Below are 16996 nucleotides of genomic sequence, written 5' to 3' on the forward strand. Positions count from 1 at the left end.
TGTTACTGTCCATATGAGTATGTGATAAAAATTTCAAGTCCATACATCCTTATTTAATAATAATTTTATATTTTACAATTTTACAATTTATCGATAAACAATCAAACGATTACTCAAAAATCATAAAAAATTCCAAATTAATTATACTCTGGACAAATATTATTAGAGAAATTTTATTCATTATTTTTGATGATCAAGAGTTTATCTTATACCATTTTTCATAATAAAAATATTTAACACCTTTAAATCCAATAAAACGTCATTTAACGAATAAATTTCTAGAAAACTATACAAGAAATTTTCTTAACATATAGCTAGTGATGGCCACCGTCTGGGTTGGGCCAGTTCCGCTTCGGTTCCATCCGGTTTCGGTTCCACCCGGTTCTGGTTCCATCTGGAACTTGATTCGAACGTTTTTGATTCAGGTTTCAATTCCAAGCGATTCCAAATGGTTCATTAGGCGGTTCCAGCGATTTCAACTCCCGGGTCGGGCGGGTTGGACCATTAGTTTCATTCTTGTTTTTCCTCTAAATATAATATATGCGGACGTACCTTTGTTGATTACTTGATTATTAGTGAAATTCATTGCTTGTCATCGTAATTAAAATATTTACTAAAAAGAAGGAAAAAAATAAATTAATAAGAAATGATAAAAATGATTAATAAAAAAAAGGGAGAAAATGGACTTGAACATAGTATCCCGAAGGAATACTAAGCTGCCTACGTATCCCGAAGGAATCAAAGACCATGTGAGGAAGAAGATTTTCCTACAAAACTATCATCCTATTATGGGATTATAATAAGTAGGACGTGTCGAGACGCTAGCACATCTAGACGTATCACGACTTGGGTTATATACACTAGAATAGTGATCATAAAGATCTGTTAAAAGCTTTTTACAATTTCCAACATAATTATGTACATCACTAGGCGGGCGATCTAATGTTTGATAGTAAAATCCAATTAATTTAGTAAGATTTTTCATCTTAAAACATGGGTCTAAAATTATCGCAATTCCATAAATATAAGGAAAATCAGTAAAATACGTCTTCCACTTCTCTATCATATATGCAAGAATCGGCTTTAAAAATTCATTAGTATCATCATGCGAATGTTTAAAAAGATGATAAAAAATGGTAATGCATTCACTTATTACTGAGTTGACGTTTGGTTCGTAAACATATGAAAAAATCTTAGTTTCGTGGTCATACACTTCTAATATTTTCTGTACGCCTATAGCTAGTTCCCATGTTTTATCACTTATATGGCTATCCGTACACTCAATATACAGTTGTGCTATAACCGGACGATAAACAATTGCCTTTTAAAATAAATCATGGGTTGAGCCACAACGTGTAGGAGTATCTAATGACCAATATACTTTTTTAGTTGATAGTGGTCACATAATTGCTTATATCTTCTCTTTACCTGTCCTAATCTAACCCACTTCACTTGTCTGTAATGGGATATCTAATAAATCACTTAGTTGTCTAATACCTGCTTGGCAAGATAAGTTCAATATGAGCACAACAACGTATGTGTAATAATCTACCACCAAGGATGAAACTAAAAGCAGGTTTGTTATACAAAAGTTCAATGCATTTAATGTTGGCGGTTGCATTATCGGTAGAACAACAAAATATCTTATCTAACAAGTTTCATTCTTTACATATCTCTATTAATCTATATTTTATGTTATCACCAGTATGTTTTTTGGGCATTAACTCAAAAGCAAATATTCTTTTTTTAATAAACCAATTATGATCTATCTAGTGTACTGTTACACACATATAAGGTTCTAAATGTGGGGAAGCAGACCAAATATCGGTTGTTGTGCTAAACGTACCATTGAAACATTTAAACATTTCTACTAATTCATAGCGCTTTGATTCATATAATTTTATTGTGCGTCGTCTAAGAGTATTCTTAGGGATCACTCTATATTGTGGTTGCAAAGTTTTTCTAGTGTAATATTCGCATGCCTTACTTTCACCATGGTTAAATGGCAACTCATCACAAATTACATATTTAGAAAATTCATCAATCATTTCATTACGATTATATTTAAAAGGCGTACCTCCGCCGGGGATCTCCATTGTCCACTGTCGGCTTCCACCCGTGGTCCCGCTGCCGCTTGCTGCATGAGTTTCTTTTGTGATTCCATGCTTCTTTGTCAAATGTTTGTTGAAAGATCCTGTACCACCACCTAACAAGTATTCACAAAGCACAATAAATGAATTTTTAATACATTGATCTTGATTTACAAAATATAAATATCATGTATAAAAACTCAAAAAGTATTTACCTCTCCTGAAATTGTATGAAACTAAGGGTTTTACCCCTTGACTTTCACAAATTTGAAAAGTGCACAAGAAAACATCCGGATAGTCGATTGGTTGTTTTGTAATATACGACCACACATGTTAAACAACTCTACCACTAAGAGGCGGCATTGCCGGAAAAGGTTGTCTTACTAGTTCATCTTCATCTAAATTTAAACATAAAAACATACTCAAATACCACAATATATAAATAAATAATAATTTAAAATTTAATCAATTTGAAGAATAAAATTATAAAACTAACCGATACTTTGGAAATTGACTCGTTTACCACGAGCTTGTTTTTGTTGTTGTTGTTGTACTTCTAGTGATCTCGTTGATGATTGTCGAGATCTAATTATCCCAATAGGAGATGTTGGTTCCTCTTTTTCTTCAATTTTTATTTCTCTTTCCACTTCTTCTGCATAATCGTGCAATTCTTGGTAGTACCCGTCTGGATAATTTGGTTCATAATTACTAATCGAAGGTGTTGTTGATACCGATGGAGTTGAAGTGACCTTTCTTTTGGAGCTAAAACTTCCCAGTGATTTTGCCACTTTAATAACTATTTTATAGGCTTTTTTCAATAATGAAGACATGATAATATTGAAATAATAATGTAAGAAAAAATAAATAAGTAATTAAAGACTAATTATGTAATTAAGAAATAATTAAAAGAATAATTATGTAATTAAGAGAATAATTGCGTAATTAAGTAATAAAGTAGAGAGAGTAAGTAGAGAGAGTAGGAGAAGAGATGAATTGTGAATGCAAATGATTGAAGTGTGGAGAATTTATAGAGAAATGCACAACGTCTAGTTAACGACTAGCTTTAACCGTTTCTAAAGAACCTCTTGGCCGAGTGAACCGCATGATTTCGGTTCCAATTCCTAGGAATCGTTGGGCCGGGTGAATCGTTCCAGTCCGAGTCTTGGTTCCGGGGCAGTTCCTTGGAACCGTTGAACCGGGTGAACCGGCCCGCGGTTCTTTGGTCCTGTTTCGGTGGTTTCTTTCCGGCTATTTCACAGTTTCGGTAGCTTTTTTTCGGCAGTTTCACGGTTCTGCGGTTCGGGCCGGTTCGGAACCTGTCGCGAACAGTTCCGGTTTCGGGATGGTTTTCAAGCGGTTCGAGACTAGTTCGGTTCCGAGTAACCCGCTCCGTAGCCATCACTACATATAGCTATTGAAAAATACTTTTAAAATGCATTTCAAATATTTTCCAAGTCCATATAAATGATGTTCATCATAATTACTTTCACAAAGTATTGTTAAACATGATTTTAAACATACAACAATTTATTAAATCAAAATGCATGATGCCCACAATAATGATACATGTAATAAATCATTTCATACTCAAAATTATCATTTTCATATCATTTTTCCAAATTAAGAACTTATCTTTGGGATATTTATTTTTAAAAACAAGTTTTATATACAAACTTTCCTAACTTGTTCTTAAATGTTTAAAAATCACCCAATGTGACATACCTCGACTCCAAGCCTATATAAATTTTTCATAAGCTCCACATAAGCTCCTAAGCAATCTTAGAAGTGGTTCCAACTTTGGGTCCTTGCCCTTCAAGTCTCAACTCCAAGTCTTCAACTAAACATATTGCATTCATCTAAAAATCAATAATAATTTCGGATCTCTAATATGCACTTAACGTTCCTTAGTTGGGGTTGTTAAACTAATATTTGTGATGATTTTAACATATTTGGAGTATACTTATTATGTTGAGCAACATACTTAGTTAAACCCCATAATTTTACTTGAATCCTTTAAATAACAGAATTTATATCTTTGTGGAAATACATTTTTTTACTTTCTATTATGGTTGATTTTTATAGATTTATAAGTGATGATTTTCTTAGTTTTGCAGAAAAAATACCCATTTTATAATGACCTTAGTTTAAAGAAAGATTTATGTAAAAAAATATTTTACATGAACAAGCTTAAATAAAAACTAATGGAATAAAGTAATGAACATAACTTATTCTATACTTGGTGAATTTTTTCAAATTTGGTATTTATGAAAAGCTCTTGAAATGAAGATCATTTTAAGGGAAGATTTGAGTTTATAATCATAAATTTTCAGAAGTTTTAGATGAGTTTTTGAAGAAGATTTGATGAGAAAAGAATGTATTTTTGCTATGAATTGTAAGATTGAACTTCTATTGTGCTTATGGATGAATTTGGGAGCAAAATAAAGAGTGAAAGAAGATTGATGAAACTGAAAATTTGGACAGCAAATAGGTCTTAATTTCTATTGTTTGCATGCTTGTCATGATGGTATTTTTGGGTTAGAACAAAAAGGGCTTTGGGTAGAGAATTTTAAGAATTGTTTTATGTAGAAACTTTCTTGGCCTAATAAGAAAGAAAAATCACGACCCCCCGGGATTTCAAAAATCTCTTACTATGTTTTAGGCAATCAATTACAATTACATAAAACAATTTGCTTCACTCGAAGCTTCTCTAACTAGGCCAACTTCTCTTTCTCTTCTCATTCTCCTTCTCTTTCTCTTTCTCCTTCTCTTTCTCACGCTTCACTTGAAGCTTTCTCTTCTCCCCTAGACTTCCCTAAGTCTAGTTACAACAAAACACTCAAAGACCTTTTTACAAGGCCATATTCTAAAAAGGATAAAAATTAAAGAGTTGCATAAGAAAAATATAATAAGTTAATTGATAATTTTTAAGAACAAAATATTTTTCTTATTTTGATCTCTCACCTATGGACACTCTTGGACAAAACCGGTTAAAGAACAAAGTCACTCCTTTTATAGAGGAACAATCGTAACAACATGAGCAAAGTAACTTCCACTATTTCCTTGATACTAAAATAAAGGAGTAGTTAATGGAATACTTGAGTAGCAAGTATAGAGCCACGGTTATTGCACACTAAATATAGAGTCATGGTTATCTCACACTAAAAATAGGTAATTAGTTATAGCTTAATTAGAGCCTATATTTAGATCCTAATTTAGTGGAGAGAAATAAGGAGACTTTTTCTCAGCACATAGAATTAGTCTATGATTATTTTTAGGCGGTTAAAAATAGTTTTGTATCAACTTATTAAATAAATTAAGCAACTAATTTAATTTCTAACCGTTACATCAGCTAAAAACAGAAAATAAACTCTTCGCAGTTTTTCAGCTGACGTCTTTCTCCAGGCTTGCGTCATGGGAACAACGTACTGTCTCCATCAACAATTTTCGTCAGATTATCAACTTTGAGAACAATAGACCTCCTGTCTACATTTGACATCCTAAGTGATTTTCTTTATCTAACTTCTTGGATATTTTGACACGTACAGCTTCCACAGACCAAGTCATAGGCTTCATCAACGATTTTTAACAAAATCGGATATTGACCTTCAAAACAATCTCTAAAACATATTTGTTTAAGTGAAGTCATCATCAAAACCTAAAATCCCAACAGTATGAAATATTTAATTTATTCTCAACATGGATAAATGAAGTTTACGAGTAAGTATTATAATTATCCCGAAATGTCATGAGTAGTTGCTCAACTTTAAGTTTTACTTCCAAAGTTTACGTTACTTTTTACGATTCATAACTACATTATGAATTGACAAGAATCTAATCATCTTAGAATTTTTTTAAAAAGGCAAAATTATAAAAAACTATCTAATCTATATCTCTTTTTTTAAAAAACTACCTTATATAAAAGTTTTTGCAAAAAACTACCTTATATAATACAAATCTTTGCAAAATACTACCTTTAACCTGATTTCGTCAGTTGACCGTTAACTTTGGGCTTTGACCGTCACGTGAGACGCACGTGACTCTTAAAATCCCTTTTTTTTTAATTTTTTTAAAATAAATAAATAAATAAATAAAATAAAATATAAAAAGTATTTTAAATAAAAATAGAGATAAAAACGCATGGTCGAACGAAAAAATTTTAAAAAAATGTGCTTCTAAAAAAACCGGGTATCCGTTCCGACCCGGTTTAAACCGGGTAGGAACCGGATCACAATTTTAGGTATCCGAAAAAGCAGGTACCCCGGATTTCCGGATCCGTGTCGACCCAGATTAAGTCACGTGACCATCACGTGACTCTTAAAATCCGGCTTTTTTTTAAAAAAAAAATTTAAAAAAAATAAAATAAAAAAATATTTTAAATAAAAATAGAGATAAAAACGCATGGTTGAATGAAAAAAAAAGAAAAAATTTTAAAAAAATTTAAAATATTTTTTAATATTTTATTTTATTTATTTATAATATTATTAAAAAAAAAAAAAAGATTTTAAGAGTCACGTGCGTCTCACGTGACGGTCAAAGCCCAAAGTTAACGGTCAACTGACGAAATCAGGTTAAAGGTAGTATTTTGCAAAGATTTGTATTATTATAAGGTAGTTTTTTGCAAAAACTTTTATATAAGGTAGTTTTTAAAAAAAAGGGGTATAGATTAGGTAGTGTTTTATAATTTTGCCTTTTTAAAAATTACTATGTCACTAAATAAAAATATTTAGATGCCAAATTCATGATTAAAATGAAATTAATTTCTTCAATTGTTTGAGTCTCCCCTTCTTATAAAAGTTTCGTTCTCGAAACTAACTAAAAGCAATAATGTATAGTTACCTCAACAAACAGATAAAGATATTTATGTAAAATATTCTCCTCCATTTCCAAAGTGGAATAATTCATGGTCTTGCCCGTTGTGCAATACCTTAACTAATGAATTGGTGTGGTTTCAGAGTTTTCCTATTTCCCAGCTAAAGATTTATAAAGGTATAAGTATTTTATTTTTTCCCTCATAATCTTAGCTCTAAACTAACAACCCTAGTTCATGCCAAAGCATGTGAGATAAAATAAGATCATATTTTCATAATTGTGATACATAGAACACATTGTGCATCCACTCTAACTATAAGGAGTTTTTTTTAAGTGCCAACTAGTAGACAACTCTTTGATTTCCTGTGAAATCTCATATGGTACAATGCAACCTTATGTTCTTGTTGTCCTAGGATTTATGTTTTCTCTTTTAGCGTTCATTATAAATTTTTGGACGTATCCTAGGCTTGATTTCATTTGGTCTTCGATGATCCTAAGTAGTTATGTGGCCTCACAATTCATTTGAGGTCTAATGGTAACTTGTCAATCCAACACAACAAAATCCTTTACTCCATCCCGTACAAAGGTTCACATGAAGCCATACTAGTCTAATTTGGTAACTGCTATTGTATAGGAGTTAAGCTAAATTTTTCTTCCCAAGAAATTGAAATTTAAGGGTACAAGCTTGTAACATGTTTTATAAAATCTAAACGCTCCTTTCAGACAGGTCATTAGTTGCTAAACAGTAGCAGGGCTATAATTAAGAGTTGTTTCAATGCACTCTGTAATTCTTTCTAGAATTGAGACACAATATCGCACCCTTATTTGAAACTATTGTCATGAATCAAGACACTCTATGATGTCTAAGGACCTCAATCACCTAGACATTGCTAATTATTTTTCCTTTTTAAGTTTCTTTAATACCTCTGATGATTTTGGTCGACTAATATTTGCATAAAAAGATTACTTATTTTTCAGCTAGGTAATCTATCTATGAAATCCATACTCATGAAACCTTATTTTACTCAAGCATTGGTAAAGGTTAATTCCCTAAGAGTACTCAAATGACAATCTTGACCTTCACGTGTTTTAGGCATTTGACTATAGAACTTTTCAACATATTCGTTATATTCATTTACCAGAACTATTATCTCAAGGGTACGTGTATCTCATCTAGACTAAGCAATCGTCACATAGATTTATAGTTTCTCCTTAGAGTTTAGCTTCTTGAGGCATGTATACACCTTACATCGAATGTGATATTCCTATCGTTTTTAGTACTATAATTTCTCAACCCTTTAATCTCTATTTTCATTCTAAACCATCCAGGACACTATTTTTTTGTTACTCTCCTCAAATATTCTTACTCAGTTTGGTCTTAAAATCAAAGTCCTTAAAGTTTTTTTTTTTTTTTTTTTTTCATAAGATTATTCTTTCTGAAAATTCAATTCAAACCTCCATATATTCTCATATCTTAATAAAATCACACTTTGTAAGTATTCTATCATTGTTTTAACAATTTACCATTTTTAACATATATTCACAACACGAGAAAATCTCCCATAACCTGTTAACTAATTTAGTTAATAAATGGCAACACCTAGATATATCTATAACTTTCTTCTCATGTAAGCATACTACAAGACTACTCTTAGTATTCTCAAAATTACCATTTGAATACATTGTAAATCCCCTAATTTCTTAGTTTTAAAAACTTTATTGTGGCAAATCAAAACTTTCAAGTTATTCGACCCTTAATTCTTAGTTACCATACACTCTTAGACTCATATTTCTCACTATCAACTATGACTTCAATAAGTATCCATCATATTTTTTACTTGACACTTTTACAATAACCATCCCAGTATTCAATTAGTATTTCTCACCTCAATTAGTCTTTTCTCACCTCATTTTTTTTAACCTACTACATATAAATATAAGTTTTTTTTTTTGTTTTTTTGTGATGAATATGTGCAATATAAGTGTTTATTTATAGAGAAAAAAACCTACCAATTTTCATATATATATATATATATATATATATATATATATATATATATATATATATATATATATATATATATATATATATATAAAAGTATTGTTTTTTAATTAATTTAAAGAATTTTGAAATAGTAAAGGAAATTTCATTGACTCACCACTTTCATGTGGTTTGAGGAAAATTTTTGCCATGACATGGTTTATTTTTATTTATTTGTTTTAGTATACAGCCAACCTTGTTTTCATTATTCGATTACAAAAACTAGCCTTGCGGGTAGTTTTCATTATCGAAATTCCGTCTGGCGCCAAGAGAGGAACGCACTTCTGATTGTCATGAGAAAACTGATCTCTGTTGCTACATGCCTGTGCTTGAGGTGCACCCATAATGGAAATAATAGCAACAAACAGCATAATGGAAATGGACAGTTTACGCGTAATTTAGAAGTCGACTAGATAAATTCCTTGAAATGTTAAAAAAAAAAAGACATTATTCAAAACACTATGTATACTCCTAATGTAAAATTCAGGTTACAGAAAAAGAATGAAAAACTATGGTGAGGTATGTGGTTCAAGATTTGCTAAAAGCCTGGTAATTTTGGCCATGGTTTCCTTAGCTGAAAGAGTATCAGGATGATTTTCACCAGAAATGGAAGTCCTAATAAAAATGGCCTTCCTAATAAGATCATCAGCAATGTCAAATTGCCCTCCTCTAACCATAAGCTTAGCCCTTGTTTCTAATACAGTGGCTCTCGCTAATGCCATTTCCTGCCACAAGGAGGGATTCAACTGCGCGTTTGTGTGAACGGGTTTCCAACAAAGGGATTTGTCAAGCCATTTATCAACGGGAGTAACAAATGCCTGATCAGCCGTCTCAAGAGCATTTGTGCACAAACGCAGGAGCTCGAGAGCAGCACTACACCGTGAAAATGTGATAAATGCCCTAATAGCAAGAGGTAAAACCACCTCTTTTACTAGGACAAGCAAGTCAGACACCTTCAATTCCACAACTATTGGGTCATTTCCAAACCCAAATATCAAAAAACATGCCCCCCATAAATGCTCAGGATGCTGAACTACAGATGCCCGACTAATAACAGCTTGGACCATTGCATGAGCCACACCAGTTACCCCTCTTCTACGGGCGTAAAGCTTGACAAGTTCGTTCAAATAAATGTATCCCTGTTTGGTGCAGCTCCTTGCAATATTGAACCTCAACAACATGGAAGCAGCTTCCGCCTCAGACCTCTTGGTGTAAGAGGTAAACCCACAAGGTAAAGAACGCAGGATTCTTTTCCATAGTCTGGTTCCTTGATGTTTTTCAGGCATTTTATAGGCAGCTGCTGCTAGCAGATATATAGGAACTGGAGCTGGTGCAAACCAGCCACTAGCCTTAACCATCCTTGTTGCCAAACTTCTGGGCCCATCTGCGTGATCAAATATTGAGAAACAAACCTCAAACAACTGCAAAAGGAAGGTGTTTTTCCTCAGTGTACAACCTTCCTTACCATTCCAGGAGAAGTCCCTCAAGGGCATCCTATTGATAGTATCCAAAAGCCTAGTGGGGTTAATAGGAAGCTCGGAGAGAATGGCTCCAACAATAGAAAGGCCCAAGGTTATCCTTCCGAGTTTCTCCTCAATGACCCGAAGAGCATCGATTTCAGGGATGGGATAGTCTGTCGTAGTTCCCTGCATCAAAGAAAGAGCCTCAACCCCAGATAAGTAGGAGAGTTTCATGGGCTCAAGATTCATCACTCGAGGAAGGCGTGTGGATATCAAGAAATGAGCTTCACCACCAAACCTAGGGAGAAGATCCATTATGAGTCGATGGTCCCACCAATCTTTTTCGCTCTCCAAATTATCAATTATTACCAAGTACGGCAAGTTCCTCATGAGTTCTCGGCGTACCCTGAACATCGCCGCCTCTTCTTGCTCTTCAAAGCTTCGTATCCTACCTTTCTCAGCACAGGTTTCAATTCCTACATCAACTTCTAAAAAAGGCCAGAGATTTAGATAGTTTTGCCTAATGTATCTACTTTCCCCTCCTAACCACAGAACCATCTTGTATCTTTGATGGTACCTGTATGCAAACTCAAGAAGAAGCTCCGTCTTGCCAATTCCAGATTCCCCTGATACAACTGCTATTCCCTTGCCATATACTATTTTAATGGAACGTTTTCTTCTTGTGTATTTTCTGCCAATTTTTGGTTTTGGTATGTAAGGAATAGCATGGTGTTGTTGAGGGAAACAGGTGCTTTGCATCTCAATCTCTTTCTCTGATTCTTTCCATATGACAGGATATTTACCTTTTCTCTTACCACCCTCTCTCTGCGTTTCCATTGAATTACTCCGGCTCCAACTAATTGTAACGTGCCTTCGCTTAGGCTTAGGCTTAGTCTTAGTCTTAATTTCAAAGTAATCTCTTTCTGAATCTCCAGTAACATCTCCAAAAAGCATAAATTCTAGCTCTGATAACTCCTTTTTCCTACCAATGAAGTTCTCATTTCGGGGTAATGGGAACTCCTCTTTTTCCACCTTATCCTTCCATCTGCTTAATCTCTCCACCACACTCCTCCTTCCTAATCTCATTGCTAGCAGTGTGACAGCCCTCAATATACATTCTCTCCAGTTCCCGTCATGTGCCTCCAATTTCCACTCATCAATGCGATAAAGGCCATAAATCGCTTCCTTCCATTCCTTCTCCAGCCCACCATATAAATTCCACAATTCGCCTCCATATTTTTCCCAAAGTTCTCCCCTTCTCTCTATTATATCCCTAACCAGGCAATCAGTTGGAGCAACATCAAAGAACACAGGAACAAGATTCTTCTTACCTGAGAAAAATCGTAACTCCTCAATAGTATAAGGGTTCTTGAATGACTTCCTTGTTATGATCACCACTCCAAAGCTGCAAACATCCATTGCTCGCTCAACAATTCTGTGCTTCCTTGAGTTCCTGCACCGAGCTCTATCACAAGCAAAGCAACTGACCCCTTGAACTTCAAGCTCAGCACGCAACCAGTTAACAAACCTCAAAAGTGGAGGTTTTCTTCCATATAAGCCTATATAAACATCACAATTTCTCATTCTGCTGGTGGACAGAGAAGACACATTTGGAGGGAATCTAATGACTTTCTTATGCCTTCCTCTAGGCCTCGAGAATTCAATCCAACGGCCATGGCTCTGGCTCTGAGTAGAGGCTGTTTCATTGGAATTGGATATTCCTGTTGAGGAAGAAACATATTCAGGTAGTTTCTTATCTAGAACATTCATGTCTGGTTCGTGGTCTGAAATTTGTTTATTGTTGGAAATATTGGCATCTTCAAGAGGTAGAACATCAGTGCGAATGGACTCGGAAAACTGAGACTTTGGTGAAGTTGGTGAAAAGAATGGCGAAGGATTTGCCGAGTAAAATACAGAAGATGCAGAGGAGAATCTGGTTGATGTAGCAGTAGCCAAGGAGCCAACATTACAGCTCTCTTCTCTGAGATCCATACCTGTTACTGTTAGCTGTTCCCCTCGTCCAGTAATTCCTTTGCCATATATCTACAACTACACCGTTTCCCTGAAAACACATCAATTTATTCTATCAATTTTGTGCATACTATAAAAACATGAAACAAGTATATTCTATCAATTTATACATACAAATGAATTAAGGCATTTGTGCATACATCAACAAAAACTAAAAAACACACACAAACGAAATAAAGCAATCGTGCAGACAACAACTAACACAAACTACAAACACAAACTTACAATCCATATTGCTTACATAAAAACTAAGTGGGGCAGCATAAACATAGTACTTCTATGTTATTGCCTACCTAATGACCCAACCGGATTAGCACCTATTGGGTATTGCCACCTTTCACTCAATTTAGCATTACTATAATCCTAATTTTCCATACCCAGGAATTCAAGTTTATATTTAGGTAGTGAATAAAATTTAATTAGGGATATCAAACAATGTGAATTAGAACAAGTAATCAATTAATCTAATTGCTCATATGAAGAAAATAGATCCAAAACTTAGTCTATAAACAAGGATTTAAATAAAAGAAGCAAGAATCAATTTAAAAAAAAAAAAAAAAAAAAAAAAACCAGATCTGGGAAGACTTACTTGGTTGAAAAGCCGAAACATGGCCTCAAAGATTTGGCATTTCGTTGCAAATTTGGAGCAAAAGAAGGAGAAAACTTGAATCACAAACAGTGCCCAAATCTCAGTTGAAGTCAACAAATGAAATTGTAATTTGTAAATTTAAAAAACAGAAGAAAAGGATGTGCTCCATTAGTTAGTGTAGAGAAAAATAGTTGTAAAGAGGAGTAATGAATGGGATCCTAAATCCCAACTCCTTTTTTAGAAATGAATCAAATGATTTAAGAAAGTTTAGAAGGTGTTTAAAAGATGGATTTGAAAGAGACCTATTCACATATGGGACTTGAAAAGGTTGATAAATTAAATATTAAAACCTTTTTTTCGTTGAAAATTTTAAAAAAATAAGATTATTTAACAACTTAATTCTAAAAATAAGCTCCGTGAAACTTATTTCCCAAAATAAGCGTCCGCACATCCAAGCCTAGCCTCGGGAAGAGTCGCTGTTAGTAACATCGAAAGTGAAAAAAAAAAATTAAAAGCCCAAAGTCGCTGTTAGTAACAGCGACTTAAAAAAAAAATTTAAAGCCCAAAGTCGCTGTTACTAACAGCGACTTAAAAAAAATTTTTTTTTTTTTAAAATTTTAATAGTACTGAACTTAAAGTGATCGTTATGTGAAAGTTGTTTCTTTCGCTTTGCTGATTGTTTGGGTGCTGCTTTTCCTTTTTTTGTTTATTTTGTTAGTTATGTGGACTCATGTCTCTTTTCTTCATTTCCCGCTATGGCGACTCATGTCTCTCCTTCCCTGCCGGCTGTATGTATACTTCAAAGCTGGATGTTGCTGCCCCTCAACAAATTTAAGTATAACCGTACCAATTAAAAAAGAATGTTATTCAAATGAGTTTGAACCTTAAAGTAAGTAATATAGTCTCACATGCTTACTAGCTATACGAACTACTTTTAAGTGATTTTTTCTAAGAACAAAGGTGGTAAGCTTGATATTAGTTGAGAGGAGGTTTGTTTGAATGGGTAATTTGTTAATTAGAACAGAGTAAGAATAGATAGAAGGTTTGTTATAAATGGGAAGATATAGGGAGATACATTTTCTGAGTTTTGAACTTTACCCAAACAATCAGCAAAGCGAAAGAAACAACTTTCACATAACGATCACTTCAAGTTCAGTACCATTTAAATAAAAAAATAAAAAATAAAATAAAAAAAAATAAAATTTTTATTTATTTATTTTTAAGTCGTTGTTAGTAACAGCGATTTTGGGCTTTTAAATTTTTTTTTAAGTCGCTGTTACTAACAGCGACTTTGGGCTTTTAATTTTTTTTTTTCACTTTCGCTGTTACTAACAGCGACTCTTCCCGAGGCTAGACTTGGATGTACGGACGCTTATTTTGGGAAATAAGTTTTCACGGAGCTTATTTTTAGAATTAAGTTGTTAAATAATCTTATTTTTTTCAAATTCTTTTTTTCGTTTGCCTTTGCGAAAATAATTCGAGGGTTTTAGTCTTTTGAACTTTAAAGGTTCGCTTCTCTCTTTCTAATATAAGTATATTACTGCATGTTAGTTAAATAATTGTAACAAACTATTAAAAGTTAGTTACAAGTTAGTTAGAAGCAAATAAGAGATGTTTGTATAAATAAATAGAGATTCGGCAATTGTAATGAATATTATGTTTTTTTTTTTCAGAATTAATACAAAACATTCTCTCTTCTCTTCTATTCTGTTTTCCTATCTCTCTCTGTCTCTTCTTCTTTCTCATCTGAACTTTGTAATTCTTGTCTTTGAAAATCAATTTGAACAATCTTATCATTTTCCCTGCACGGCTACACTCTATAGTTGTCTCTCCAGTCTCCAGTGACCAATCTCTTTCTATAATAAACAAAGAAATAAAAACCCATAAAATTCGCTCCTTTTTTACATTAAATATTAATTAATTAATCAACAAATAGAGTAATTTGTTTGTCTGCAAAAATTAAGGAAAGAAAATACGTTGACAGGACCAGACATAAATCAGGGTATGGGGCCGATCACCTATCTCACTCCATTTTTGCATTATGGTCACCTTAGTTGTTGACACTATAAGCAATGCTATATTTAACGGCAGAATAAAAGTCAAAGTTAAAAAACAAAGGTAGTTAGATAGGAAATAATGGATTTTGATCGTTGGAGAGATGGAAGAATTAGTTACAAAGTAATGAGAAACAGATAGAATATCAATTAGTTCCTTCATTTAAGAGAATAAGGGTATGTTTGGCCTAACTTTTGGAAATCAACTTTTATTTCCTAAAAGTAATTTTGTAGAAATTGTTTCTAGAAAAATACTTTTTAGAAACAGATGTGTTTGGTTTCATATTTATAAAAAGAGTTTTTGGAAAACAAAAATCATTTGTGCGTTTGGCCTTTTTTTTCCTATGTTTACTTAAAGTTAGCGTTGTTATATGATAGAAAAACATATAGCATACACGAAAAAATAGTTGACTTAAGTTATAAAGCATCGATTTTAAGAGAAACACCCAAAAACATATAGCATACACTAAAAAATAGTCACTATAATGTTAGAAAAAAAAATTCAAATGCACTAAAGTAATTGAAAATAAAAATAAATCCCAAATTTGACAATTTACTATATAGAAAAACATACTTAAATGTGTTAATATATTTAAAGATAAAACATATATGACATTTTGATGTAATTTGATCGCATAATATTCAATAAGCGTAGAATTACTTGTTGAACATTTAGTGTATATTAAATCCTAAGAATTATCACCAAGTACTACAAATGGTAGTGGGACAAAGTGTACTAAACATACAAGGTCCAAAGGGGTCAAAGGGAAGGACAAAAGAAAAATTGGAACAAAAATGTGCCTTTTCGTATTCTTTGATCAATGAGCGTTGGATTCCATTCTTATTCAACTTTGATTATGGAGTCACAAGTGTCTTAATAGTGTGAATAATGCTCATGAATACCATAGTTATAATGGTATTGATTGATGGTCATTATACTTGATCATCAATGGGTTTGAACTAGTATAAATAGGGGCTTGGGGGAGGATGTCACTTACACCAATTTTCTGAATTCTTTATCCTTTCTTTCTCTCTTACTTGTGTTCTTTGAAAAAGAGTTATAAACTTCTTGTTAGATCTTGCAAAGTTTGTAATTCATCAAACACTTTGTTGTTAAGTTTCATACCCTAAGTACTAAGGGTATGTTGTGTTGTTTGTATCTCATTGTGAATTTCCAAGTCAAAACTCAAGTACCTTTGTGGGGGAAATATCACAAAAGGAAAGTGATTACACGCCTACAACATGTATCAAGTTTCCGGATAACGGTTGTCGTTACAAAGATCATCTTCAAGTTATTTCTTAATGCTTTTGTGTAAGTTTATTTTAACCATCAACAAAGGGAAATACAAATTTCCATATTGTAATTTGCATTTGCATTATTTTTCTTAATAATCTTTTGTGATACTTTTCTTCGGGATGATGAGTATCAAAGAACTTACTTCTTATTTCACTAAGTTGGATAAGTTTGTTGGCGTTGATTTTCGATGTTGGCAAAAGAAAATGATGATCCTTTTCACTACTTTGAACGTGGCTTACGTGATAAGCACCCCCAAACCGTAGGAGGTAGAAAATGAAAACCTTGAGCAATTAAGGAAAAGAGGTAAATGGGAAAACGATGATTTCATTTGCCGGGGACACATTCTCAATAGGATGCAAGATTCGCTTTATGACATCTACCAATACCATGAGGCCGCTAAGGAATTATGGGAGACCTTGGAGAGAAAATACATGGCAGAGGATGCTTGCTTTAAGAAATTTTTTGTAAGTAATTTTAATTCTTATGAGATGGTTGAAAATCGCCCCCTAATTGATCAATTTCATGAATTACAAAGAATGCATGCTAATATGAAACTTCATAAAATTGAAATGGATGAAGTGTTTATTGTTTCAAGCATTATAGACAAGTTGTCTCATTCTTGGCT

The 16996-nt window shown here is 33.0% G+C and overlaps 1 protein-coding gene across 1 annotated transcript; it reads right to left on the reverse strand.

Annotated features, from left to right (window-relative positions):
- Positions 1–9220: 9220 nt before the first annotated feature.
- On the reverse strand, positions 9221–13289 carry LOC130799158 (uncharacterized). The gene is made up of 2 exons (XM_057662251.1): positions 13021–13289; positions 9221–12462 (listed from the first exon to the last, which is right to left on the reverse strand). Exon 2 carries the CDS (start codon positions 12390–12392, stop codon positions 9450–9452), a length of 2943 nt encoding a protein of 980 aa, XP_057518234.1. The 5' UTR covers positions 12393–12462; positions 13021–13289; the 3' UTR covers positions 9221–9449.
- Positions 13290–16996: the final 3707 nt, after the last annotated feature.

The sequence above is a fragment of the Amaranthus tricolor genome, chromosome 14, assembly GCF_026212465.1.
Source record: "Amaranthus tricolor cultivar Red isolate AtriRed21 chromosome 14, ASM2621246v1, whole genome shotgun sequence".
NCBI classification, from domain to species: Eukaryota; Viridiplantae; Streptophyta; class Magnoliopsida; order Caryophyllales; family Amaranthaceae; genus Amaranthus; species Amaranthus tricolor.